Source organism: Mesoplodon mirus (assembly GCF_964341445.2).
Source record: "Mesoplodon mirus genome assembly, chromosome: 7".
Taxonomy (NCBI): domain Eukaryota; kingdom Metazoa; phylum Chordata; class Mammalia; order Artiodactyla; family Ziphiidae; genus Mesoplodon; species Mesoplodon mirus.
In genome coordinates this window covers 123,925,157-123,952,458 of record NC_138983.1, presented here as the reverse complement: position 1 = coordinate 123,952,458, position 27,302 = coordinate 123,925,157, and the positions used below count along the sequence as shown (strand labels likewise).

The following is a 27,302-nucleotide window of genomic DNA, read 5'->3' as shown; positions in this document are numbered from 1 at the left end:
TTAATGAACTAGATGTGATTCCTTGCAGACCTTTCAAAGGGTGGATGAAGGATGGAATTTCAGCCTTTTTTTTTTGAAACCAGGCCTTTTGCATCATACAGCTTTTAAAATCAATGTCCTTTTTTGAATGCTGAGAAAACAAAGGGAACTTCTCAAAAGTGTATGCAGCTTGACACAATAGGCCTTAATTGGTGTCAGGGAGATGTTGGGATGAATGGGGAAATGCCCATTTATCTGATAAGACTAAAAAGTGGAGCCTGGTTATGAGCTCTCATCTCAACATATTTAAACTATGGCAAAACTGAAACATATTTGCAATATAGATCATAATGACTCCAAAGGAGCCATTATACTCTATTATGTAATTACATAATCAAAGTATGCATAGTAATCAGCTTTTGGAATTCAATGCTAATCAAACATACCTATAGTATGTGTTTAAGCTAAAATAGAGAACGTTAATTTGCCATTAGTCAACTAAACAAGAATGTGTATACAGAATATTCATGAATTGCTTAATGTTGTGTCAGATGATATTTTTTTGTTTTGTATTCAGGGGAAATCAACAGTTTTAATTGAAGAAAAAACCAGCACTGAGGGAAGATTACTCTTTAACTTGCCGTTCAAAAATTTGCCTCACCTTTTACTGATTATAAAAGGAGATTAGATTAAATTCAATATTTTTTTTTCCTTCCATAAGCTCAAGTGATACAGCCGTAATTATATTACAGGAGATTCTTAGGAGATCCTGACCATCTCCATGCCATAGGATAAAGTGTTATGAATATGACACTTGAAACAAAGCTTTTAATAAATAAATAAATAAACAAACCTTGAGCATATATTGCTTTTGTAATTAGAAGCAAGTCAATAAATGTTATTTAGAAATAACCGAGAATAGAAATACCTTGATGAGCCATCAGGAGATGGGGCCTCATACTTGCCATGTGATCTTACTTACATATCTCCTCCCTGGGCCTCACTGTCTTTATCTATAAAATGAGAGAGTTGATCTGGAGGTTCCTTTTAGTTCTGTTGACCTTTGTTTCCACAAGGGTTCTATGAAAAAGAAGGGGACACAAAGGAAATGCTTTGGTCCATGCCACATACTCTTGCCCACTCAGTTATCTACTGAGTTGGTTTAGCTTATTTTAACTCTGAGTTTGTGAACTGTATGGTTCGCATTCATAATTATTTTGACCATTGAGTAGACAGTCCTTGGAGCAGACAGTCAACAAATTCGACTTTACTGTTTGGAATAGCAAAACATGGATGAGGATCAAAAAGGTTAAGAGTAGCTTTGTAAACAGCAGACAGATTGAATGCTTTTGATTTTAAATAAATATTCTAGTATTCACAAAGGTTGAAGTATTGTCTCTCTTTGAAATAAAGAATTGTATTTATGTTGAAGAGGGCTCACCCTTAACCTTAATCCACGGTTGATAGACCCATCCTTTTCCTGTTTCGTTTTTTTTTTTTTTTTTTGGCCGCGCCTCGCGGCACGTGGGACCTCAGTTCCCCGACCAGGGATGGAATCTGTGTCCCCTGCAGTGGAAGCGTGGAGTCTTAACCACTGGACTGCCAGGGAAGACCTGGACCCATCGTTTTCGACACACGTTCTCACTGTCTTTTATTTGCACATTGGATGACTGAAAATGTTACTGTAATATTTAAAGGGGACTAAATTCTTTCATCAAAAGCTTTTGTGGCTTGAACTTCAAATAATTTATTTTCAAATTACTTTTACTGTAATTCTTATTAATTCAAATAGGTTTCTGATTTGATATAAAACTCTGTAAATGCAAGGAACAGTTTAATGAATTGAAAGATAGGATTGAGTCTTTTAAAGGAGGTGTACGAAATATGCTGACAATAATTGCTTAGATAGAAATCAAATCTTAATGGCTTTGTTAGTGATTTATAGTGAACACTGTGTTTACGTTGACTTGGAGGAACATGTACAGTTAGAAAGATTTCTCCCTCTGGGTTTCAACAGAATCTTAATTTTTTTTTTCTTTTCCTGAAATGTACTCAGTTCTAAGGCTAGCTCTCAGAAATGTTAGCAGGAATTGCAGTGCCTCTGTTGGTGATGGTTGTATTTGGGTTGAGGTAAGGGGTTTTTCTTTCAAGTTGGGCACGTAACTGATATGGTTGTAAAAATGGGATCCAACAGAAATGAGAATGGGGGAAAAAACATTTGAAGCTTTAAGACACAGGGCTCACATACCAATAAGAAATAAGTGTTTCAAAAACATGCAAGTTTTTTGCCTCTTTAGAAAGTCTCAACTTAGATACCATTTGGAGGGGAAGAATTAATAACCCCAAAGCTTTAATTAGTGTAAAATTTCGATAACTCTGGTGGCTTTTTTAATGGCTACGTTGATCATTGGCAGGATGATTTTTTTGTTGGTTTGGTTGGGTTTTTTTGGACAGCCTGTATGGTTGGTTGGACTTTTGCCTATTTAGACAAGCTGACTATGCTGATTTCATGTTAGGTTCAGTCTTCCACACAGCAGAGGATTAAAAAAAAGGTTCCCCTAATACGATTTTGCAACTGAAGGAGTAGAACAGGGGACCTTATTTGCTCTTTCTCTGGGCAACCTGTCTTCCCAGTAAAGAGTCATTGGTGCTCCTTGAGTCAGGAAGAGTTTACATAGTTGCCATAGTATAAACCGAATTCTGTTCCAACTGTGACTTGCCCTTTTATTATAGACTTGACTGGGGAGACTTCCCCGGTGTAAATGAAGTGCTTTATTTATTAACAGCCAGGCAGTGGGGGCCAGAGCTCTCGGTGCTGGCAAACTGGCCATGCACTGGTAATAAAGGCATTCTCCAGGGGCAGTGTGCTGAGTGCTAAAAGAAGGAAGCAGTAGTAAACAAGGTGTTTTACATTCAGGACAGTTTCTCTCTCATCTTGAAGTGTGTAATTGTGTTCTGGATAAATTATGGAAATAAAAAAAATCAGAAGTTGCTCATAGGGAAATCACCCTCTTTAAAAACAAGTAAATTTTCCAAGGCAGAGCCAGTAGAACCTTGGCAACAAATCTTGAGGTTGGCCGGTTAAAAAGTACAAACTGTATGGGCTGGAGAAGCTGATGTAACTGGGTTCAAACACCAGCCTGGCCACTTAGCTGAATTCCATTAGGCAGCTTATTTCAATTTCTCCGTGTCTCAGGTTCTTAATCTTTGAAGTGGGGACATTGAAAACTCCAGGGGTTTGAGAAGGAAAAGCATGCAAAGCCACTAACACAACGCCTAGCGTCAGCACAACATACGTTCCCTTCTCCAAGTCCCGGTGCTTGAGAATGCTATTTCTCACTTCAGCTTCTTGCTCGAAGATTTGCCCCATCACCCCTTCAGGCAGTTCTCTTGTTGGTCAAATAGATTCCAACCCAGGCTTAGTGTTCTGTGTAATGCATTTACACAGTGTTTATAACAAAATGAGGTTTCAGGAAAGAATCCATGAGTTAAGTCAACTGATGATTGAATTAATGGGGGATTTCTGAGTCCACTGTATTCCCAACCCCACTCCAGCCCTAACCAGCTCAGCTGAAATGGTCTTTACGGATCATCAAAATAAATTTTATCTTTTTTTTTTTTTTTTTTGCTTTAGGTAATATGCTTTTTCTTCCTTGTAATGAATGTCCTGGCAACTTCTAGAGTACTTTGGGAGGCCTGCTTGCGAGTGAATGGGCCTCTCTAATGCCAGAGTCTTATTTTTAGAATTTGTGGGGCAGATAGGGAAGTTATAGGGAATACAGTTGCTGGTATAAATTAAAAGCCAGTTTGATTCCGTCCCTTAAACCTCACCCACATATACCAACTAGTAGTCAAAAATGTCTATACGTGTCAGACGTTGTTCCACCCTTAAAATAAATTACCTTGCTGATAACAGCCTTATTTAATGGCTACAGTATATTGTACCTACTTGATTTCTTTTGCCCAGAATGTGTGCTATTTCTGCCCTGACAGTATATCTGCTAACTGAATTTTAGAAAATCGGAAGGGTTTTTTAAATGGACTATTTAAGAAAGGCACCATAGTTACCTGTTTGTAGCCTTCTGCTACACATCAAATTGTGTTTTGTAACAACCTAATTGTCGTGATATCTGTTTCAAGGGGAAATTTATCAAGTCACAGTGCACCCTTCTGTTTGGAAGAAATAGTTGAGGACGTGAGCAGAAATTATTTTTACATAAAGGCTTCAGGCAGTTAGGAGTACTGACATACATATCATATTTTCATCACTGTCATTCGCTTCCTTTGCCTCCACTAAATAGGTCATTATTATTCCATTGCAGCCATCTTATGACGCTCCAAGCATGGAGCTCTGTGTAATATAACTACTGTCCAGCTGACCCATATAATTTATTGGTGACTTTTACAGAGTGACATCCTTGGGCCACCACCATCAGTCAAGGCACTTTGATATCTTTCAGCACTTAGAATTTTTTAGCATTTGTATTGTAACCATGTTAACATAGCTAGGAATTGTCATTTTCTGAGACAGCGGATTTTAGGTTGGCCTTAGCAATTTCCAAAAATAATACAGTAGTGATGATGATACCACCGTGGATTTGCAGAGCCTGTTATGTGCCAGAGCACAGCAAGGGCAAACATTTGCAGATAGCAAACGTTTTACCTGAATGATTTATTCAGTAATAACACATTAAAGGGATCTGGTCTTATGTTATTTCATTATAAGTAATAAATAAGAATGTTTAGACTTTTTAAGAAATGTACAAACAAAACATCCCTCTGGCTCTGTTTCATTACTTTCCTTGCTTTAAATACAAATCACAGTCAACTCCTCCGCTCCTGTCTCCTTTGCAAATGTTTTATAGCCTTAATATGAATATACACAGAATATACTAGGGTTCTGAGTAAAGACTAAAATTAGAGCGGATGGTTATTTCCACAGAAACTATTCTATCAGAGCTTAATTGAATCGCACTTGGCTTTAAGTCCCAGCATCTGCAAGATGGTAGTCAGGATCTATAAGGCCATAGGGATTAAGGCCTTTCACTGGGTAGCCTTTCCATGTGTTCCTCTTATACGCTGAAGATTCTTATTTGTGTTGCTAATAAACTTCCTTTAGGTAGAAGAAATCTCCTCCACAATCCGGTAGACTGGTTTGATAGTCTAAGCTCCTCAAGGCAAGTCCCATGTTTCGAGACAGAATAGCATTTGAATCATGCAGTTTAATGTTTCCTTACTAGATTGGGTTACCCTGAGGAAATAGGGTATTATCCTGTCTGTACAGACCTCCGCCAGGGCCAGCAAAACCACCTTGAGAAGCTTGCTCCATTGGCAGGAATTCCCTTTCCCTTGTTTTAGTCTCAGATCTGGGAACAAACTGCTCCCCCCAGCTGGGTTCTGAATTCTGTGTTTGTCACGGTGACCCACTGAGGAAACACTAAGCATGACTTTGTCTCCTCTGATCACGCTTCCTCTTGGTTATTATTCTCTAACACTCTTCAGCCCACTAAGCTTTCACTGCTGGATCAAGCTGGGGAAGATTGACCTTTTCACTTGCTACAAGCCCTGTGGGCCTCGTTTGCACACCCAGGTCACTTCCCTGGGTCAGAGGTCTCGAGGTTGGGTTTCCTTTGGCTCTGCTTCTCCAGCATCAAGAATGTTTGTTTATCTGTGGCTCTAATAATTTTTTCCTTATCCCTCTAGTTGCCTTTTTTCTAATCCTCTTCCGTAGGCTGGTCTATTTCTAGGTGGATTTGGCTTAAAGCCATCTTAGACGTCCCTTCTCACACTTCCCCACTGTGTCCTGCCAAAAAAGGATCCTTCAGCGGAAATATGAGAGCAGGTGGAAATCCTCCATTTACTCAAATTGCGTCTCTATTTATGCGGTCTCATTTTTTATTTTAGAATAGTACTTATCTTTGACCTTTGTTTCTTAATGTGACAGGTTATTTTTAGAGAGTGAATAAGCCACCCTGAGTTGATATATAATTACATAGAGAGCTCCTTGAGAGCAGGGACCGTGAGCTTTCATTCTTGTATCCACACTACTGGCAACATGTACAGTTGCTTAGTTGGGATTTGACATCTAGAGAACTGATGATGGTGATGATGATAGCAGCTACCATTTATTCAGTTTTACTATAGGTAGCCACAGTGCTAAATGCTTTACATTGATTATCTTTCTTTTTTTTTTCTTTAAATTTGTTTTATTTTTGGCTGCGTTGGGTCTTCGTTGCTGCGTGCGAGCTTTCTCCAGTTGTGGTGAGCGGGGGCTGCTCTTCGTTGCCGAGCACGGGCTCTAGAGTGCGGGCTCAGTAGTTGTGGCGCACGGGCTTAGTTGCTCCGCGGCACGTGGGATCTTTCCAGATCAGGGTTGGAACTCGTGTCCCCTTCATTGGCAGGTGGATTCTTAACCACTGTGCCACCAGGGAAGTCCCTGATTATCTTTCTTAATCCTCCCAACAGCTCTGTGAGATAACTTTTAATTACTATCCCCACTTTACAGATGAGACATTGTCTCAGGGACTTTAAATAGTTTGCCTAAAATCTTACAGCTAAAAAGCAATCTCTCCTGTCCCCTCCCTGATTGGCCATTGTACCTATTACCTATATTATACTTTTTGTTCTGTAAGTGGGAATTAGGGATCAGTTTTCACCAACATTGCAGCTTCTTAGAGGCTAGGACAATGTCTTATACTGCTAAATCCCCTGCTATGCCTGGTGCGGAATTGGACATTCAACAATTATTTCATCTTTTGCTTTTGAAGTCTCCTCTCCTCCTACCTGTGCTGTGGATCATTTAGGACATTTATGAGGGGCCCTGGCTACTGTCACTCATCCTAGAAGCAACAGACTAGAGCAGATCTGGAGATAATCCAGATATCGGGGATCTGAAAGCCTAGACTTTTTGACATGTTCTGTAAGAGATTTTCTAAATGGCTAGAAGTGGATAGTCTGTAGAAGGGGCGTGGTTCAGGACTGCCCGGAGCTTTGGGTGAGTCATGAAGATGTCGTTTCTGAGAACAGAGTAATAAAGTGAACTGTAAGGCTTCCCAGGATTTTACTGAGTTTCCAAAGGGTCATAGTCAGGTCCCCACCCCTACGCAATAAATAACAAAACTGCCTATGCTTTGGGAATCTTGACATCCACTAACAAGGTGAGATTGTTTACTGAGCCCTCCCACCTACTTCTATTAAGTGACCCCTTGAGTTTTCTGTGAGGTGACCAAATAGCTCAAGGGCATGTGAGCTGAGGCTGAGTACAGTCATTCCTTGGTATCCATGGGGGATTGGTTCCAGGACCCCCACGGACACCATAAACCTCAGGATGCTCAAGTCCTTTCTATAAAATGTGTACTTTGGGGCTTCCCTGGTGGCGCAGTGGTTGAGAGTCCGCCTGCCGATGCAGGGGGCATGGGTTCATGCCCTGGTCTGGGAAGATCCCACATGCCGCGGAGCGGCTGGGCCCGTGAGCCATGGCCACTGAGCCTGCGCGTCCGGAGCCTGTGCTCCGCAACGGGAGAGGCCACAGCAGTGAGAGGCTTGCATACCGCACAAAAAAAAAAAAAAAAAAAAAAAAAGTATACTTTAAGTCATCTCTAGATTACTTATAATACCCAATACAATGTAAATGTTATGTAAATAGTGGTAAAAACAATGTAAGCACTATGTAAATAGTTGCTGTCATGCAAATTCAAGTTTTGCTTTGGGGAACATTCTGGAATTTTTTTTTTAGTATTTTCTATCTGTAGTTGGTTGAATCTGCTGATGCCGAACCCGCAGATAAGGAAGGCTGATGTATACGTATTTCCCCTACTCCGTTTGTGGGAGCTGCTGTTACTCATGACGGCCAATACTCTTACCTTTCCATACCTCTCCAGCATACTACTTGGCTAGTAAAAACACTGGAGGCTGGAGCGTGGACATCACAACTTCTGACAGCACGTTGATTCCAGGCTTAGTTGTATTTTGCCCCTAGATCTAGCTCAGCTTAATAGACTCGTTTTGTGGACTATTGGAGAAAGGTATGTGAGCCTTACCAAATGTGGCTGCTCCTGTCCATTTTCTTTTTTGGCCGCACAGCTTGTGGGATGTTAGTTCCCCGACCAGGGCGTGAACCCACTCCCTTGGCAGTGAAAGCTCGGAGTCCTAACCACTGGACCTTCAGGGAATTCCCATTGTGTCTATTTTCTAATTCACTTCTTGTTTCTCATTTTAATTGATCCTATTAACCAAATTTTAATTGATGAGATTTTTTTCTCCTTTTTTTGAAGGTGATGGACAGAATTTGTTTACGAAAGATGTGACAGTGATCGAGGGAGAAGTTGCAACCATCAGCTGCCAGGTCAATAAGAGTGACGACTCTGTTATCCAACTACTGAATCCCAACAGACAGACCATTTATTTCAGGGACTTCCGGCGTAAGTTTACATCTCTATAGCATTAGATGGCAACATGTTTTCCTACACATTGTCTTGATAAAGAGATTGCCAAGGCCTCCTTTTTTTTTTTTAAATTTAATGTTAGATGCTTAAAGTTTAATCAGTTCTTCAGAGGAAAGAAGAGACATGCAATCATAATCTTCCTACTTAAGAGAAACCTTGAATGGTCCTTTTTTAAAAGTAAGACAGTCTTCCTTTGCAATAGGAATTGATTGTAGTAATTCAAGGTGAATTGCCGTTGGGTCCCAAATACTTAGCTGACACAAACAACTCAAATAGGGTAAAGCAAGGAAAATATAGCATTCTCAAAGGTAATCTGTTTGATTTGAAGACTGAAGTTTCCTAGGCAATCTGTGCCTATAAAGACAAAACCAAATCTCCTGTCATCATAGCCTGTGGTAGATGGAGGTGCCTACGTGCTGAAATCCTTCCAAATGTAAGATCACAAAAGCCAGTGATCAAAACTTAATTGTATATCATAGCAATGGTTCAAATGGGTGTTAGGATTTGGTAAGAGCAAGAATCAGGTCTTTTGAAAAATTGCGATTTGAAAGCGTTGGTGCCTGACCAAAGTGGGTGTCAAGCATGTCGCCTCCTGCCCACTTGTCCCCATTCTCTCCAACACCTCAGAACATTCATGACCTGTGGAAAGAGTTATGAACCTAAGGAACATTTAGAGAACTATGGAGGGTAAAAGGAGAGAAGCCAGCTTCTCATTGTTAGAATGAACTTTTGTCATTAGTATATACTGATCTAGCCTTTGCCAAATTAATATAAGGATTTTAAAAGTGAATATTAGAAATCAATAAAAAGCCCTCATACATTACTTTTGGGATGACTCTGACTTCCTACTTTATGCCTAATCAGTTTCATCTCCATGGAGCTGAATGCAGTTAGAAAATGGGGTCAGGTCTAAGGCCCCTGTAGGCCCCAGGCCATGGACTTTTGGCAGTGCCACCTCAAACCACATGAAACACGAAGATGCATCAGAGTTAAATTGGATTGTTTTGCTATAAAGTTTTTTTTTTTAATGATTTTCATTTTGCTTTTGAAATGACTAATAATGCTTTTTAAAAATTTTCTCTCATCATATTAGAACCTCTATTTCTTTTAAGCCCTCAGATTTTTAGAGACAATTTAAAAGCGTGTAGGTTCTACTCCCTGAAATTTCAGTGCCAAAGGGGGCTCATCGCCTGCCCTTTCCTCCTGTTCTCATTCTGCCTGTCTCCGATAGAAGATCCAAAACAACTTATGAACAAGTGCTCAAAACAGATAGCAAGGGATATGTGTGTGTACACAGACACACACACCCATGTGTGTGAGTTTCCTTTTGGGGCAGGGATATATATGTGTCTACAAGCAGTTATTGCAGAAGCCCTAACTAGGAACTCAAGAAGCACAAAGAAGTACCCACCAGGTGCAGAAAGACTTAACCCGTGTGTCTGCTCTGTAGCTGCCTTTCTAGTCACCTGCCTTTTGCCTCCCCTCGGGAAGGCAAATAGTCTGTTGTCTTTCTCACAACACTAACTCTGTGTTTTGTTTTCCAGCTTTGAAGGACAGCAGGTTCCAGCTGCTGAATTTTTCAAGCAGTGAACTCAAAGTGTCGTTGACAAATGTCTCAATTTCTGATGAAGGAAGATACTTTTGCCAGCTCTACACTGACCCCCCTCAGGAAAGTTACACCACGATCACAGTCCTGGGTAAGCAGTGCACCAGGGCTTGTCCTGGGAAGCGAGGGGATGGCACTTACTGCCAGATCGCTCCCAGCAGCTAGGAAAAGGTTAACGGTAAATTTTACTGTTGGAAGACTCACCGCCCATCTTGCTGAATTTTAAAAATAGCCTATTTTACGAAACACTCTAAGGAATGGCAATCAGCAGGCTCTCTAGATTTCACCTGCTCTTGGGTTTCAACCCTCAAGCTTCAGAAGCAAAGATCAAGAGAATTTAGAGCCCTCAAATGAATCACTCACCACATGCAATGTCATTGCTTCTACCTACCAGGACTTTTTTTTCCCCTTCTGTGCAGTAGAGGGGGAAACAGGCTACCACATCTGCACCCTGTGGCAGAGCTCTGATATGAAATCCACTTAATGATTTTTCCTTCTGAGTTACATCTCGTTTAATATTGTTGATCTCCTTTTCTTCGGCTTGACTTATTGCCTCATTTATTGCTCCCACTCAAGATTATGCTGTAAAAATCATACCCCATGAACACATACTTTGCCACAAATTGCAACCATTAGATGTAAAAGAATGAAGAGCTTCTAGGGAGAGAAGGCTCATAATAAGCAAGGACTGTGGATTGGCTGCTGAGTACACCTCTACCTCTAGCGGGTTAAGTATCTTCACGTACGATGGCTAGATTGCGACTTTCAGCAGAATCCCGGTAGCCAGGTTTCCATGTGTATGTTTTGATAGAGTCAGCAGATATTCCTGTGGTGAGGGTGGTCTGAACTAGTCACCTTTTAGACAAACATATACTCCAGTGCCTAACACCAGCCAAGTTGGATTTTTGAAACTGAGTTTTCAAGGACCTACACTATAGCGTGAGGCAAGATCTCTGATTTTCTCCTTTGGAAAGATGATGAATCAAAGCCTATCTGAGGCGGCAGACTGCAGCTTTTCAGTGTAATGATATGAAGATTAAAGAGGAAAGATAAATATGAAGGATGCTTTTGCTTAGTGTGTGTGAACATATATGTATTTATGGGTGTATGTATTGATCTGCTGCTTCATTACTTTATTTAAACACAGCTGTAATAAGGAACATTTTTTTAGTTCATTAAACTAAAACATATCCCTAATGCTTACATATATGTTATTGATAAGAGGAACACTGATTTTAGACAGTCAGGTTTCATGTCTGGCCATGTTGCTTCTGCTGTGGTCTGTGTTTGGTGATGTGTACGTGTTTGTCTCTAATTGTGCCTTTGATCCCTATTAGATTTGCAGAAATAGTAAGTGTGGAAGGTTTGGCTGGGATGACCGTTTTGGAATTTGGCAGATGTACCGAAAGTTTTCTGGAGAAGTCTTTGAAACACTGTTTGCTTGTTGGAGTAAATCATCAGCTGCATAAACTTCAAATAGGCCCTCTTCCCATTGACCCACCATTGTTTATGGTGTGTCCACGAAAGTGACGGCAATTAGATGGAACATACCTAATGGCATTTTGCATTTTCAGAATGTTTCACTACATATCCCTTTAAGTATGAATGTCTTTATTTCAAAGAAAGAGATGATAATAATAGAGGTTAGTCGTCTTGCCCAGGTTACAAAGCACATGGTGAGAATCAAGAATCTTAGACTTCGAAACAGACCTTACTCTTCTGCCTCAGAACCTCTGGGTCTTCTAGTCTAGGTTGTTTTCAACAAAACCCTGAAGGCTGATGTTTCAAGATTTTCTCCCTGAAGGTGCACATCTTTTGTTTGCAGGAGTGTATCTGGTCTTTGACAAGCAGTTACTGCCTGTCAGTTTTCAGTGTTTGGTACATTTCTTCTCAGACCCACTAGACTGGGCCAGTAGGACTGAATACACCCAGCACTAGGCTTTTGAGAAACATTATGCCTGTAATCCTTTTGGAGGTCTGATTATTCTAGAAATAATAGGTTCCTTGCTTGTATTGTATAGAAACATTAACTTAAATATACTTGAAAGTAATACTGGTAGATGCTCTTTTTGCAGATAGTATGCATTCATTTAATATTCCTTCCACTGAATTTATTCTAGGATTCCTTGACAGAGTCAAATTGTTGTCATCAGTGCTTGAGTCTTTCATATTCCCAAATCTGACAGTTTCCACTGATACTCCTATATTCAAAGCTTCCTCCTAAGGTTTAGAGTTTTCAGGTATTATAATGAATGAAGAATGATCTATCAGCATCGTCTTCGTTTCTATCTGTGGTTCTCTGAAAAGGACCCCCTATGTATTTACACAGCTGTCAAACTTCTTGATCGGATGAAGATGCTCATTTTAGTGCATGCATCTTCATTAGCTGTTTGAAGCATTCAGCAAAAATTTCAGCATAATTATAAGACACAGAGATGGGTATCTGTTAGTTACTATTATGTTTATTATCTTATCCATGTAAAAACTGAAAACTCCCCTATGATATTTTGCATGCATTTGGGTGCCTTTTAGGATATTCATTCACTTCTTCCACTTGTGATGAGTTTGTTTCTTTCTCCAGATCAAACTACTGTTCATGAGAGGAGATGAGTGAGAGAGAGAATATGCTGCTTTAACATTAGCATAGTTACTGATAATAATAGCTAATATTACTACAGTCCTGTCCTTCTAAGATTAGCGTTCACTCTTAAGATTCCAGGAGCAGGAGAACCTAATTATTTTAAAGGGTCTTAGAGTGAGATTCCACATACTGATCAGCTTTAAGTCTCCTCTTTTGTTGTAATTAACGTGACTCATCTTGATATTGCTGATTTTTTTTAATGTTGTAGGCGTAATGTTTATAATTAGCACTCTTATAGATGTGAAGTTAGCTAAGAAGAACGTCAACATTTCTTTGCTATTTTCTAGTATTTCCCTCTACGTGACTTTTATTCAGGTTTCCATCTCTATGCACCTCCTTAGATAGATCTTTGGTTATTTTCATGAATGGCTGCAGGCAGTTTTCACTAAATGTGTCTGTTTAGTGGACCATGTATAAGTGTATTCTCTGGTTAGTAGCAGTTCTAATTCATTTTTTTCTTATACCTGGATTTTGATACCTTACTAACCGCTTTCGTATTTGAGTAGACGTTATGAAGTTAAAAGGAAAAACGGGACAATGAATAGACCAAAATAAACTTTAAGATTTTCTTGTCCTACCCCCTTTTTTTTTCAGAAGGATAGACTTAAATCACTTCATTTATATTTTCGAAAGCTTTCTTGCTTTAAAAAAAATCTGAGAGAAGTTAACTTTATAACTGATATCAGTGAACCATTATGACTCACATTTTATTTTATATTTGTAAACCAAACAACTCCTGCTACGTTTGACTCTTTCTTCTTCTAAACTTCATAAAGATCAGTAAGACTGGTCACAGTCTTGAGAAAACTGTTTATGGACTTGGAAAAAGTCATTCAGCCATTTCTCAGGATGTTCTTCTCAACATTAAACAAGTCCTTTATTTTTCTACACTGGTCATATTTTCCACCACTTTTGAAGTTTTCCACATGTCTACCGTGGCTGTCAAGTTACAGGTGATGTCAGCTCTCCAGGAGGAGCTAGCACTGGTACAGGAATCACTGGGAAGGATGAGGGAAGTGTAGATGATATCTGCTGCAGTAGAGGAGGTATTAACATGGATAAAACCAAGCAACAGGTAATCTAGGTAAGGACCTCTTTGCTGCCATTCACACTCTCAACCCCCAAACAAAATCTAAGAGACATTGGTAAATTTTCCTCTGGCCTAATTTATACGTACCGCTTGCCATTTCCTTACTTTGAACTAGCAGACATTATTGATAATGTGAAAAGAATACGCCATCCTCCTTATGACCTTCTCCATCTGATGGAGAGAATTAAGTACTTCCTCTACTAAGAAATACCACTGAAGGTGAATTGCTAGTGGAGCTTAGAAGAAGCCTGTGAGGAGGAGAGAGAGCTCTCCAGTATCTTCAGACTCTACACGAAAAAGGAGAGGATGAAGGAAAGATACCCAGGAACACGCAGAAAACTAATATCTGACAAAGACTATGTTTGGGCCTTAATGTCGTCAAGACCTGACAATTGATATTTGCTGGAACCTTTTAACAACTCCTGGATCTGTTCCCATCAGGAACATTCCCAGGTTACCACAGAATGACCATCAAAGTGTTTCTCCCAAAGTCATCCATGCATACTGAAATCTGCTCTATCCCATCCTGTAGTATTTTCCAAGGAAGAGAGCTTTGTGTATTACACAGTACCTTTAGCTCTTTGCCCTCTTTGTCTCATCCGAAGAGAACCCTTCTGTGAGTATCCCATACTCAATTTGAGTTTCCTTAAATTGAGTAGTATCCCATCAGTTACATTACTCAATTACACTTCTCATTGAAAATGATTGCACATGTCAATATCAGAAATTATTTTCATCACTCCACCTTTATTTCTGCCTGGACCTTGAAAAGAATTAATACTGTTTGACTTTCAGCCCTACATTTGTTGGGAGGACATTCCTAGCTCTTTTACTCCTTAGTTATTCCTTTTTTATCTAAGCCTCTTCTTCTGTTCCCCATAGCTCACCAAGATCTTATTTTCTTTAGGCTTGGACAATCTTTTCCTCTGACATTTGCTCTAACAAAAGCGTTTTTTTCAATATTCCTATTATACAGCATGCAGAATTTAGTAGTATCTGTTGGACGTAAACATCTAGTCTCTCTGTGTACCCCATATCAGCTATCTAGGTACGTGTAATGAAAATCTTTAACCTACCTGATTGTCATCTAGGGAGAATAAACTGCGTTGAGGAAATAGCTATAGCCAAAGTCATCCCATTTACTTTTATACCTGCCTTTCTGTCTCTTAAAATGTTGGCAGATGTGCAACTCCAAATTGGATGTTAGACTATCTCTCTTTATGCTTATTTTTTCTTAAAATGTAAACTAGGGTAGTTCTTTGCCATGTTTAACTACTTATTGGGGCCACATCACTTTAGCAACACGTCCAGTTGAGCAACTGTGTTAGTTTCCTGTTATACAGGGAACAAAGAAGAGGCCTGCTTTTGCTCTAATAGTTACACTCCCCCTACCAATTATCTTGCTGAGAAACATATACAACAAATCATTTTCCTTTTCCTTTTCCATAATTCTCTATAGAAATTTTCAACTGCTTCAATTCAGTGTAAAAGTCTTCCTGTGGGTAGGATTTTCACATTGGACTAGAACAGTTGGAGATCTCAAATACATGGTTTAATCCCATAATTTATTGAAGCAGTATCAGAGATTTATTATTCAACTTGATCATCAGGATGGCATGTTTATACATATTTAATTTCTTGTTTCTCTTCTGAGTTGAGAAACTTATTAATCATAAGTCTTAGAACCGTCTTTGCTTATTCATGGTGGTCAGGACATATATTCTTAGATTCAGTCTGCTGAATTCAGTATTCTTACTGATTTTTATTTCAAGAAGCTCAGTCTTGACATAAAGTTGCACTTTTATGAAGTTTCATTGTCAACTCAGTTTCCGAGAAGATAACATGCTTTCTTTATCAACCACCATCATTACTCTTTATTTGATATTCAGCATTTTAGCCCCCAAATATTTTATTCTAATCATTTTATTACATATATGTTTAATATGCTTAGAGAAGAGTGGTTTTAATTCTGAGGTAGAAATCTAACCTAAACACTCAATAGTCTTTTTCACCTTTGGTTTCCAAAATTTGCAGCTTTAGATTTCAGAATACAGAAAATCATTACAAATTAACTGGCATTTCCTATATTACTACATCTTCATAGCTAAAGGATTTTATTACTACGCCATCCATCAGAGGTCAAGGTCATATTCTAGATCTCTGTAAATAATTTGAATTGAATGGAAGTGGCTCTGAGGCACAGTTTTTCTGTGAATGTTTATGAGGAGTGATTCTTTTATGGGACTCCATGTTTCTGATCTTTGATCTGGTTGACTTTGGAATCTTTCATATGAAGATTGAAATCCAAGGGTTGAGTTTAAGGACAAATATTCCTTTCAGAGACTTCCAGGTAAGGAGGATAATGTCAGTAGTGTGTACTCCTCTTGCTTTTATATCTGATTTCTGGTCAATTTTCTAATGACCAATGGGTAACAAATCTAGTATCTATATTTTTATAACTTGGTCACTGATAACTTAAGAGCGGAAGACTGGTCATTTTATCAGATAACTTTAGGACAAATTCTACAGTAAGGGATTTTATGTAACTCACTTTTTTTTTTTTTTTTTTTTTTGTGGTACATGGGCCTCTCACTGTTGTGGCCTCTCCCGCTGCGGAGCACAGGCTCCAGACGTGCAGGCTCAGCGGCCACGGCTCACGGGCCCAGCCGCTCCGCGGCACGTGGGATCTTCCCAGACCTGGGGCACGAACCCGTGTCCCCCACATCGGCAGGTGGACTCTCAACCACTGTGCCACCAGGGAAGCCCGTAACTCACTTTTTTTGATAATGACTTTGTCTTTCTTCTGTTTCCTCCAGTGGCAGTTTGTTTTAAATTCCCATCAGGAATGTCTGTTGTTTATCTCCTTTTTTTGAGAGCAATGGTCCTAGTTTCTAATGAATAGAAGAATAAGCCCAGAAATAGCTTCTGTGTTTAAAATCACACGTGTTTAATTTGTAGTCCCACCACGAAATCTGATGATTGATATCCAGAAAGACACTGCAGTGGAAGGTGAGGAGATTGAAGTCAACTGCACTGCCATGGCCAGCAAACCAGCCACGACCATCAGGTGGTTCAAAGGGAACAAGGAGCTCAAAGGTAAGATGCGAATTGCCTGGTACTGAGGTAGCCAGTCTGCCCTCGATCCCAGGAGGAGTACACCTTTGTGGACGTGAAAGACAAATGCAAAACACACCCCTGAACAAAAATGCTCGTTTATATTGGGCTGGCCAAAAAGTCTGTTCTGTTATAAGCAAAAATGAGACACATTTTTCATTTTCGCCAAGCACTTTATCAAACAACGTATTTCTTAACCAAACGAACTTTTTGGCCAACCTAACATATGGTTTGCGATCAGTTACTAAGTCTGTCTGAGCCCAAAGCATAACAGCATTTTACTGTTCTAATTCATATCCTCATTCTGTTGTTTGAGGGTTCATGGTGATATGTGCTGCTAGATGTTTACTCAGAGGCTCAGAGAGAACCAGACCTGTAAACTAGAACTCGCTAGACCAGTTAGAATCACTGAGGTATCCCCTGAGCTCAGGCTGCCCATGTCTGTACCCTTAGTTCTCCTTGCTTTTACCCTGTGACCCAGGGTGGGTCAGGACCCCAGATTCTTGTGTTACACCTTGAAAAAAATGTATAGCAGTCTTGGCCATGGTGAATACCAAGTCATTCTAATATCTATTGGACTATCAGTTGTTTTGACAACATGCTTTCCTGCAAGGGTGCTTGTGCTAAGCAGCTGAGAATCTGTCTTCATAGCAAACTTGCAGGCACCACCCTTCTTGAGAAATCTGTGATTCAGTTGCCCGTGTCAGCAGCCTATTCTTCTGCAATGTTTCTGACTTTGTGCTGGCAGCACAGGCAACTTTTTTAACCCTGCTCCTATTGTCTCTCCCTCAGTACCAGGCCATCCAGATTTGATTCCTGGATCCTCGGACACCTGCCCTCTTAGCCACTGTGTTGGCTGAAGGATACAGCCTAGCCCCTATTTTTGACTCTCTTTTTGCCAGTTATCCTAAGTTCCTCATTCATGTCTGCATTCCGATTCCTTTCTTTGCAAAAGGTTGCCTTGCAAGTAGTACCCAGGACAGAGGACTCAGGGCCTGAACTCCTCTGATCATTTGACAGAAATGCTTGCTGTGTGCCTTAATTTCCTCTAAAATGGGGATATTAATATTTACATACCTTGTGTGATTCTTATGAAGATGAAATGAGTGAATATTTGTAAAGCATGGGGCTAGTGTCTGGGCCAAGGTAAGTGCTCTGTATGTGCTTGTTAAATAAATAAATAGTTCCAGGAAGAAAAGAAAGTCCTTTTAGAAAGAGGATATAAAAATCTATATCTAGAAACAGAAAAATCTATATATAATGGCTTAAGTTTCAAAAAGCTTGCTCTGTTTTAATCTCCTATTTCCTAGGTATGGCTTTGGAAGGAAGGAATTTCTCATTTCCCCTCTGCTTTTCTGTCTAAGTGAATTGAGCCATTAAATGTGTACCAATAAGTACAAAACATTAAAAGAAAGTTAATGGTGCGCCATGTCCCAGGGAGTGCTGAGTTCAGGAAAGGGGCCTCCTTGGCCTATTCATCCCATCCGGAAGCCTCCTCCCCCCTTTTCTGGGTGTTCTTGGACGTGGCTCCCTTCTGGCCTGAAGCCTATATCTTACTTTGCTCTACCCACTGCCACTGCATTTTTTTGTGTTCTTCCAAAAGTCTCCGAGTTTAAACATTTCAATTACAATTTCATTTAATTGTAGTTGCTTTCCCTGTTAATTGCTGATGGGGGTGGGCACAGGGGGTTGTTTATATCTTTATTCCTGATTGAATTACTTAAGGGATTTGGATGAAGTCCTGGAATTTTTAAACCGCATGACAGCCTAGTAGATGTGTTAAGTTCAGATGGTTGTAGGGGGAAAAGGCACTTCTCTTTTCTTCCTCCCTAATGCCTTGAGCAGTCAAATGTCAAAATGGGTCAACTTTCAGCTGCTTTTTTGTGGGAAAATTTAAGACAGAAGAAACATATATTTAAATAAAAATAGTAAATAGTATGTGGAGTTGATTTTATCTTAAATACTATCCTGCAAGACTGAAAAGTAGGAAATTATCATTTTATCAGTTATCTACCCCCAGATTACCCTTATCTGGAGTGACTTCCATTATGTTTATTAAAATAGTAATGTTGGGGCAGAGGGAGGGAGGGGGAGGACATTTAAGAAAAGAGTGAGATTCACTCAGCTCTGGTTTCTTGGTATGTCCCCCCAGGCAAATCGGAGGTGGAGGAGTGGTCAGACATGTACACTGTGACTAGTCAGCTGATGCTGAAGGTGAACAAGGAGGATGACGGGGTCCCGGTGATCTGTCAGGTGGAGCACCCTGCCGTCACTGGAAACTTGCAGACCCAGCGGTATCTAGAAGTACAGTGTGAGTACCTGTCTTAGTCCTTTCTGGCTGCTGTACAAACTACCACAGGCTGGTGGCTTATAAACAACAGAAATCTACTGCTCACGGTTCTGGAGGCTGCGAAGTCCAAGGTCAGGGTACCGGCATGGTCAAGTTCCAGTGAGATCCCTCTTCCTGGTTCATGGCTGGCACCTTCTCACTGTGTCTTTACATGGTGGAAGGGGCTAGAGATCTCTTTGCAGCCTCTTTTATAAGGGCACTGATCCCAGTCATGAGGGTTTCACCCTCCTGACCTAATCACCTCCCAAAGGCCCCACCTCCTAACGCCATCACATTGAGGATCAGCATTTCAACATATAAGTTTTGAGGGGGGGGGCACACAAACACTCAACCCATAGCATTACCCAAGTATTTTATCCTGAGGGTATAGAGTAGCAGTTTTTAAAAAACACTTCAGAAGCCACTTATTGAATACATATGTTTTTATATAGTTTAGGTAGAATTTTCATCTTGTTGTCTTGGTAGAAAAATAATCAAAGGATTATTTTACTGAAACACTGCCATATTATAGAGTGCCAATAAGGATTTTGAAAATACTACATTTAACCCAAATGTAAAACTTGAAAATGATTCCATCTGCTCTAGTGCATGACTTAATTAATTAAATTTTGTGAATATTGACTGTAATCATTTCTATGCCAACTTCAAAATCTAGGGTAATTCCAGCCGCCCCCCGCCCCCAGCTTTATTAACCCCATCATAAGTGCTGAATTTTTTTATAGAAGGGATTTTATTCCCACTGAACATCAGCATCTTGTTTTAGATTGCAAGTTCTCTTCTATTTTAGCTTAAATTATAGCGATGAATTTAAAAGTGGAACTCTTTGGGATGAGTGCCACGGTCTTGATGGCTTCATCAGTAAAAGCTGGATCATGATGAGTGAGGTTTCTCCTCACTGTGCCCTGTGGACTAAAGATGCTCTCCTCATCTTCTCCTCTGAGCTCTCCTACTTGTGGAAAAAGTATCTGTTTTCTGCACAAAGTTATCCTTGCACCAAAGTTGTGGCTGAGTAGCCAGCTTCTCACTTTTTATCAAAAGACTTCTGTAACTTGACCTCTGCAAAATTCCAGGTGGCATTTGAGTGTGCCTAGTGAAAATGTTACAAGAGTTTGATTGGATGTCAATGATTGGCCATCAGATAAAGGAAAAGCATTACTCTCTATGAATTATTCTATTAATTTTCTAGGGCTGCCATAGCAGATTGCCACAAATTTAATGGCTTAATAAACAACAGACATTTATTTTCTCACAGTTCTAGGGGACAGAAGTCTGAAATCAAGGTGTCGGCAGGGCCAAATTCCCTCCAAAGGCTCTAGGGAGAGGATCCTTCCTTGCCTTTTCTGGCTTCTGGTGGCTCCAGGTGTTGCTTGGCTTGTGGCCACATCACTCCACTCTCTGTCTCCATCTTGACCTGGCCTTCTTCTCTTCTCTGTGTGTCTCTTATAAGGACACTTGTTATTGGACTTAGGGCCCACCCGGGTAACCCAGAATGGTCTCAATTCAATATCCTTAACTTAATTACATCTGCAAAGAATCCTTTTCCAAATAAGGCCACAGTCACAGGTTCCAGAGGTTAGGAATTAGGTATGTATTTGGTGGTGGCAGGGGTGGGCACCATTAATCCCCCTATGATTTGTATCACCTGCTTAGGTTGCCTGAGCAAAACAGGGGATGGAGAAAGTTATAAAAAGTTGCTTCTGCGAAGCCATCCCATTCCACTTTGTGAGCTTGGCTCAATTTAACATTACATAATGCCAGTTTTTCTTGTTAATTCATTTCATCTACTTCATTATGTAGCTTCATTATGGGCATCATGCTTATAATTTTCATATCACTAAAACTATTGTGGTGTAATGTCCCTATAATGGGAAAACAGAAAAGATCAGATATTATCTAAATTGGCAGATAGTAGATTTCTTGTGACTTTGTTAATATGTAATTCATTTAAGCAAACTTAATATCCATTAACTTTCCTTGTAGGGGCCCATTAGCTTTAATAATACATTAGCTCCTTTGTGAGACCTGAGTAGCTGTTCACCCAGTTCCCACTCCTAAACTCTTAGTTTCCCAGAGCATCTTCTAAATAGAATATAGCCCCACCCACCTACAAAATTACACTCATTCCCAAATGCAAAATATTTCAAGCACTACACCTCCTACCCCTTGGAAGACTTGCCAATGATCTTTATAAAGCCTTTTCTTTTGAAGATTCAAGTGAGATTTGTCCTTCTAAGAAAAGGAATAAAGCTGCATATCTGAATCCATTTGACTTCAATCTTACAAAGTACTGTGAGCCCTTAACTGCAGGAAAGTGACTTTAATGCCTTCCCCAAATTGAAGACACATCCCTGGGTCATTTTTAACTTTAACATAACCTTGTTATGGCAGGCTCTGTTCTTTTACCCAGCATAAGCCACACAAACATTTTATCCTTTGATATTCCATTTCTTGGAATGTATATAAGGAAAAATGTCTTTTTGCATAAAAGAAGATTAAGAATTACAAAGCAATGTGTTAATTTGAATGGAGTTTAGAGTCTGATCTGGCATCTTAATACGATGCTTCATGCTCAAGAAAGTCACCTGACGTTCACTACCCTCCCTCTCTAGAGCACTACTGAAAAATTTGCGGAGTCAGCCAGGAATTCCTTACGTAGCATCTTCAGACACATTGGAATTCTCTACTTCATTACCTACCAGCTTTACTCTCCTTGAACACCAGCAGCTATGGACAACGAAAAGCCTCATGTCTCAGGTGCTCAAGGCAATCAGTCATTGGGCACTAGAACTTTCTCAGACCTTGGCCAGTGGTGTTGGGGGTTCAGCTCCATTCATCCTATAGGAGGCCCCTCTATGTGGACAAGCCACACCATGTCTCTCTCTCTTTTTTTTTGAAGTGTAGTTGATTTACAGTGTTGTGCCAGTCTCTGCTGTCCAGCAAAGTGACTCAGTTAAACACATATGTACATTCTTGATGGCCATGAAAAAAGAAGAGATACTTGAATGCATGAGATTCAGTAGCCAGTGTGCATGAATTATTTTGGATACTCTGTGAGGAGTAACATTAGACCATTATTTTTTAATTGGCCCAAACTCTGGACTCAGCAGTTCTTAAACTTTCGGGGATCATTGACCCCTTTAAAATCCTTTGACAGCTATAGAGCTGGAAATGATGACATTCACCACATTTTACTTCCAGTATAAGGAATGTATTTACAGTTTTCCTAATTTTAGGTATTCAAGGGCCACTTTCACAAGTTTTACCAAATTCACAGGTCATCAGTGTTCGTATCACATTTAGAATTTTTAAGTCATTTTATTGCTTTAACCTAACCAAGACCTGTGTAAAAACACCTGTAAAATTATGAGTTTCATTTGCTATGTATATTCTATCTAGTAAACTTTAAAATAAATATACAACTATTATTTTTTAATGTCCTTTCCTTTGCCACCTAAAAAGATTTCTTATACTATCAGTGATAAACATTAGTTTATCACCAGGACATCCTGAGCTGGTCCATGGACCTCAGATTAAGAATTACTCTACTCTGGGGAAATGAGACTACCTTCAAGGCAAATCTAACCTGATAGGATTGGTGTTAAGTATACTCAGTTCAACCTTGGCCCATTTTGCTACATGAAGTTTTTTGGAAACCTCTCTCTACCTCATCTAAGATGGATGGATATTAATCAGGATAAGAACAGAGTAAAATGACAGATAATGGATTTGAATGCTGTATAAATTATGTCCTTTTAGAAAATACTATTTTTTAAAAAGGAAATGAAAACCTACATTGTATGCCACTAAATATCTTACTTTAAAAATGACAGGAGCAAGGAGGAGGGATAAAATGAAGGGAAGCGTTGCACACTCCCCTTGACACGGAGAGCCACCATATTGTCTAGAAGACAAGGCTTGAGCTCCAACTTGGAATCCCTTTTGTCGTGTGGATTTAAGTCCTAATTAATCGAACACAGAATTTTGCAGCGTTTGTTTGTTAAGACACTTGTATGTGGTACCAGGAGAAATTGTGGTGCCCAAGTATGTGAAAAATCAGCCAGATGTGTATGCTGTCGTACTTTAAATAATCTTTAAGTGTTTGGTGAGTACAGATATTAATTGTGTAGCATGCATTGAAGTGATTAACGTCAATATAATTTATCATCGGGAGACTTCTGAACATAAATAAGTGAGTTGTTTTGTTCAGCAAGGTGTTGACCTCTCAGAATTAGTGAATTAAAGTCGCCCTTCCCTTTTTTTTTATTATAAATATGAAAGGCACCACAATCAGCCAAGTGTTCCGTTATTTGATTTTCCGGGGCATTAGCTGCTCTTGTTTGTGGCAGTTCCCTGTTGGGTGCTCGTTTGCAAGCTCATTAATAAGGTTTTCTCATAGGACCGTTGCTGGGAAGGAAGAACATACAGTAGGGCTCTTAGTTTTCTAGCTTTCATTCTGAGACTCAGCAAGGATACGGCAGCACGCAGTTAAATGTTTAAAAAAGAAAGTAATTGTGCGCGCGAGCTGGAATTCAAAGCTCTCTTTCCTTAGATGTTAGGCAGAGAACGGTTTTGCTTTTTAATGTTCTGAGCTATATGACCCTAAACTCTTTCTGTGCAGTTTTTTCTTTCCAATGTCTGTGTATATAGCGTTGCTCAAATTTACAATAGGGTTGATTATAGCAGAATGTGGTAGAATTGTAGCACGGTTAGTGGAGCTTCAAATCTGAGTGAACATACACTTGTCAAATAAAAGCCTGTTTAAAGGAGAACAGTTCACTGTCTGCGCGTTAAAAGAAAACTGTCTAAATAGCATCAAGGTGGAAACACATAGCGACATAAGCTGGGAATTCAAAGAAAAGGTGTGACCCTCAGTATGGAATTCAGATTGCTGTGCAAGGGGGGAAGCCTTACTCTGGACCGAGGTGAATCCAAAGCTCTGGAATTACTGCTGTGTGTCTTTTGCTTTCCCCCATCGTAGCCTTGCTCTTTAAAATGTTTTGCAAAAATCCTCATCTAGTGAGGGTTTTGTGTGTGTGCATATCTGAAAAAAAAAATTTAAGAGATATGTTTTGAAAGGGAGAATGAAACCAAAGACTCAAAAAATGGGTGTTTGAACGCCTTCCCTGCTCTGATTATCATCTGCCAGTTAATTGTGTTCGTGGACATCATTTTCCAAATGAGTTTTATTGACTCAATGTAGCCAGGTATTTTGTAAATCCATATTCCTGTTCATCGAGGGTCCACAGAAGGCTAGAATCTTTTTTCTTTCATTCCCTCAATTGGGGGAAAATTGGGCATTGAGGGAGATGATCAAAACCTGTTCTTTGTGCCAAAATAAATGTTTCTCTGGTATCGATAGTGTCCTGCAGTGAAGGAGGGAGAAAAACCTGGAAATGGGAAAATCTTTCCTGTTTGGAGCGGAGGATAAGACACAGTTTACCACGGCAGCTCCCATAGCCCATCCTCTTCCCCAGCAATTCTGTTCCCAGGTTATATTCTTCAAAGCGTAATAGCTGGCGTTTTCATATTTGGCCTGTTGCTCTCTGATCTCCGGTCTCTCTTTTTTTTTGCGGTACACGGGCCTCTCACTGCTGTGGTCTCTCCCGTTGCGGAGCACAGGCTCCGGACACGCAGGCTCAGCGGCCATGGCTCATGGGCCCAGCCGCTCTGCGACTCGTGGGATCTTCCCGGACCGGGGCACGAACCCGTGTCCCCTGCATCGGGAGGCGGACTCTCAACCACTGCGCCACCAGGGAAGCCCCTCCGGTCTCTTTTTTTTTTAACAGAGTATGCTCTTCCTCCCACTCTCCCTTTCTTTTATTTTTTTAGAGCAATGAATTGAGTTCCAGGGAAGTTATTTCAGTATTTATTATTCCTCCTGAAAAATAATCAAGGCATGGAGACCCCCCTGATTCAAACTAATGTTTTAACCTCTCATTTTTTGTGTTAACACACAGTAGAAGCGGGTCCAAGTTCCTGATGCCACTAACTCTATAGAGTGTTAGTGAGGCATTCTGCAGTGCCAAAGGGGGTGGGAGGCTGAGTCACTAATACTCAAAAAACAAAGAGTAAATATTGGGCCAACTCCACTGTGAGCAAGACTTGAATGACATGACTCTTAGGGAAGGGAGACTTTGCCATCCTCCCTGCCTTCTGAAGGCACACCCTGTAGAAAGAGGCCTCTTCCCACATCTGTCTTCCCACATCTCGCTGTCTGACCTAATGTATTTGGAAAAGATGTGTCTCTGTGCCTGTGGACATTGAATACTATGTAGTGAAACTAGTCTTCTAATGTGTGCTCTTAATGGTTTTTAACTCAAGGTCAGATTTTGATTCTGTGGAAGGTTAAATGGTTGTAAAGCTAACATCTCAAAATCTAAAAAGAATGTTCCAAAGGGGATCACTGGGGGGAGTGGGGGATGAATCAGGAGTTTGGGATTAACATATACACACTACTATATGTAAAATAGGTAAACAACAAGGACCTACTGTATAGCACAGGGAACTATACTCAATATTTTGTATTGATAATAACCTATAATGGAAAAGAATATGGAAAAGAATATATATATATATGTAAACCTGAATCCCTTTGCTGTACACTTGAAACCAACACAACATTGTAAATTATACTTCAATTTAAAAAAACGTATGTTTTAAAAAATGTTGAACAAACAAATAAAACTTCCTATACTTAAGGTGGTTAACAAAAAATAAATAAAAAGAATGGTTCAACAACATTCTTTATGATTTCATTTGAAATATACCCAAAATTTCAAATGTACATTTGAATTATATTTCAAATTATATTTCACCTTGAAATATACCCAAAATGCTAAATAAATGTGTAGTGAAGTGGAAGTATGTAAATCAGACATGCGTGTTGAACATCAAATTTTGGGAGCTGGATTAACCTTTAAAAGAAAAATAGAATTGTATTTTGCAATGAGGGCTGTTAAAGTGATTAAACAAGGAGGACATTAGACCAATCTAATAAGGTGACTCTGATACCTTGGTAGCTTATGTAGGCAAACCAAAACCTAAACCAAAGCCAGTGCACTACAAGGCAATGAAACTTAAGCCCAGCCAATCACAAACGGCTAACCAGGCTTCCCCAAAAAAGGCAACTGCTCAAGCTCTAGCCAGTCAAATAATTCACTTGCTTTACTTCCGTGTCTTTTCTATTAAAACCTTTCCCCCAGCTCCTATTGGAGCATTTTCAGTTTGGGCTGCCCTGTTCAAATGGATGCTCAAATAAACACTTGAAAATTTTAATGTGCCTTGTCTGTCTTATAACAGGGCTTAGAGGGATTCATGGTCTGCTTGGTTTTGTTTTGTTTTTGTTTAACCGGTAGCAGAGCTAGAAGTCCATGCCCCAATGTTTCCCCACTTTCTCATTCATTCATTCACTTGGTAAATATGTATTGAATGCCTACTATGTGCCAGGCACCAACACTGTTCTAGGCACCAGGGATACAAAAAACAAAAACTTTTCTTGTTACAGAGCTAACGTTCTTGTGCAGAAAATCTTGCTATGAGAATTTTCTCACCCAGTGTTCACTTTCTAATTCTGAAGATTTCTCAAAGATATGGAAGAGTGCTGTGTGGGTGAGTGTGCACCCCACTTCAAAGGCACTGGAAACTACTCTCTGCCACAACATCACAGAATAAAATTTGATTCTGTTGGGTAAACAGTAATTTCAATATCCACAAAACTACTTACAAGTTGCAACAAGAGGAAACTGCATCTTACTGTGTAATGTGGCACATGCTCTTCGGTCCCACATCCGTCCCCCCAGGTTTGACTCATCCCACTCATCATAGCTCAGCCCTCCTCAAGAAGAGCAGTTTAGGGCTTCCCTGGTGGCGCAAGTGGTTGAGAGTCCGCCTGCCGATGCAGGGGACACGGGTTCGTGCCCCGGTCCGGGAGGATACCACATGCCGCGGAGCGGCTGGGCCCGTGAGCCATGGCCGCTGAGCCTGAGCGTCCGGAGCCTGTGCTCCGCAATGGGAGAGGCCACAACAGTGAGAAGCCCGCGTACCGCAAAAAAAAAAAAAAAAAAAAAAAAAAAAGAAGA

The 27,302-nt window shown here is 40.0% G+C and overlaps 1 protein-coding gene across 5 annotated transcripts in view; it reads left to right on the top strand.

The window, feature by feature from the left end:
• The window catches only part of CADM1 (cell adhesion molecule 1), a 333,644-nt gene that overhangs the window by 258,389 nt on the left and 47,953 nt on the right, over nt 1–27,302 (top strand). For all 5 annotated transcript variants that reach the window (XM_082626965.1, XM_082626966.1, XM_082626964.1 and 2 more), the window contains exons 2-5: nt 8,253–8,399; nt 9,968–10,120; nt 16,719–16,856; nt 19,027–19,185. In XM_082626965.1, the coding sequence (XP_082483091.1) occupies nt 8,253–8,399; nt 9,968–10,120; nt 16,719–16,856; nt 19,027–19,185 (597 nt within the window). The remainder of the gene's footprint in view (nt 1–8,252; nt 8,400–9,967; nt 10,121–16,718; nt 16,857–19,026; nt 19,186–27,302) is intronic.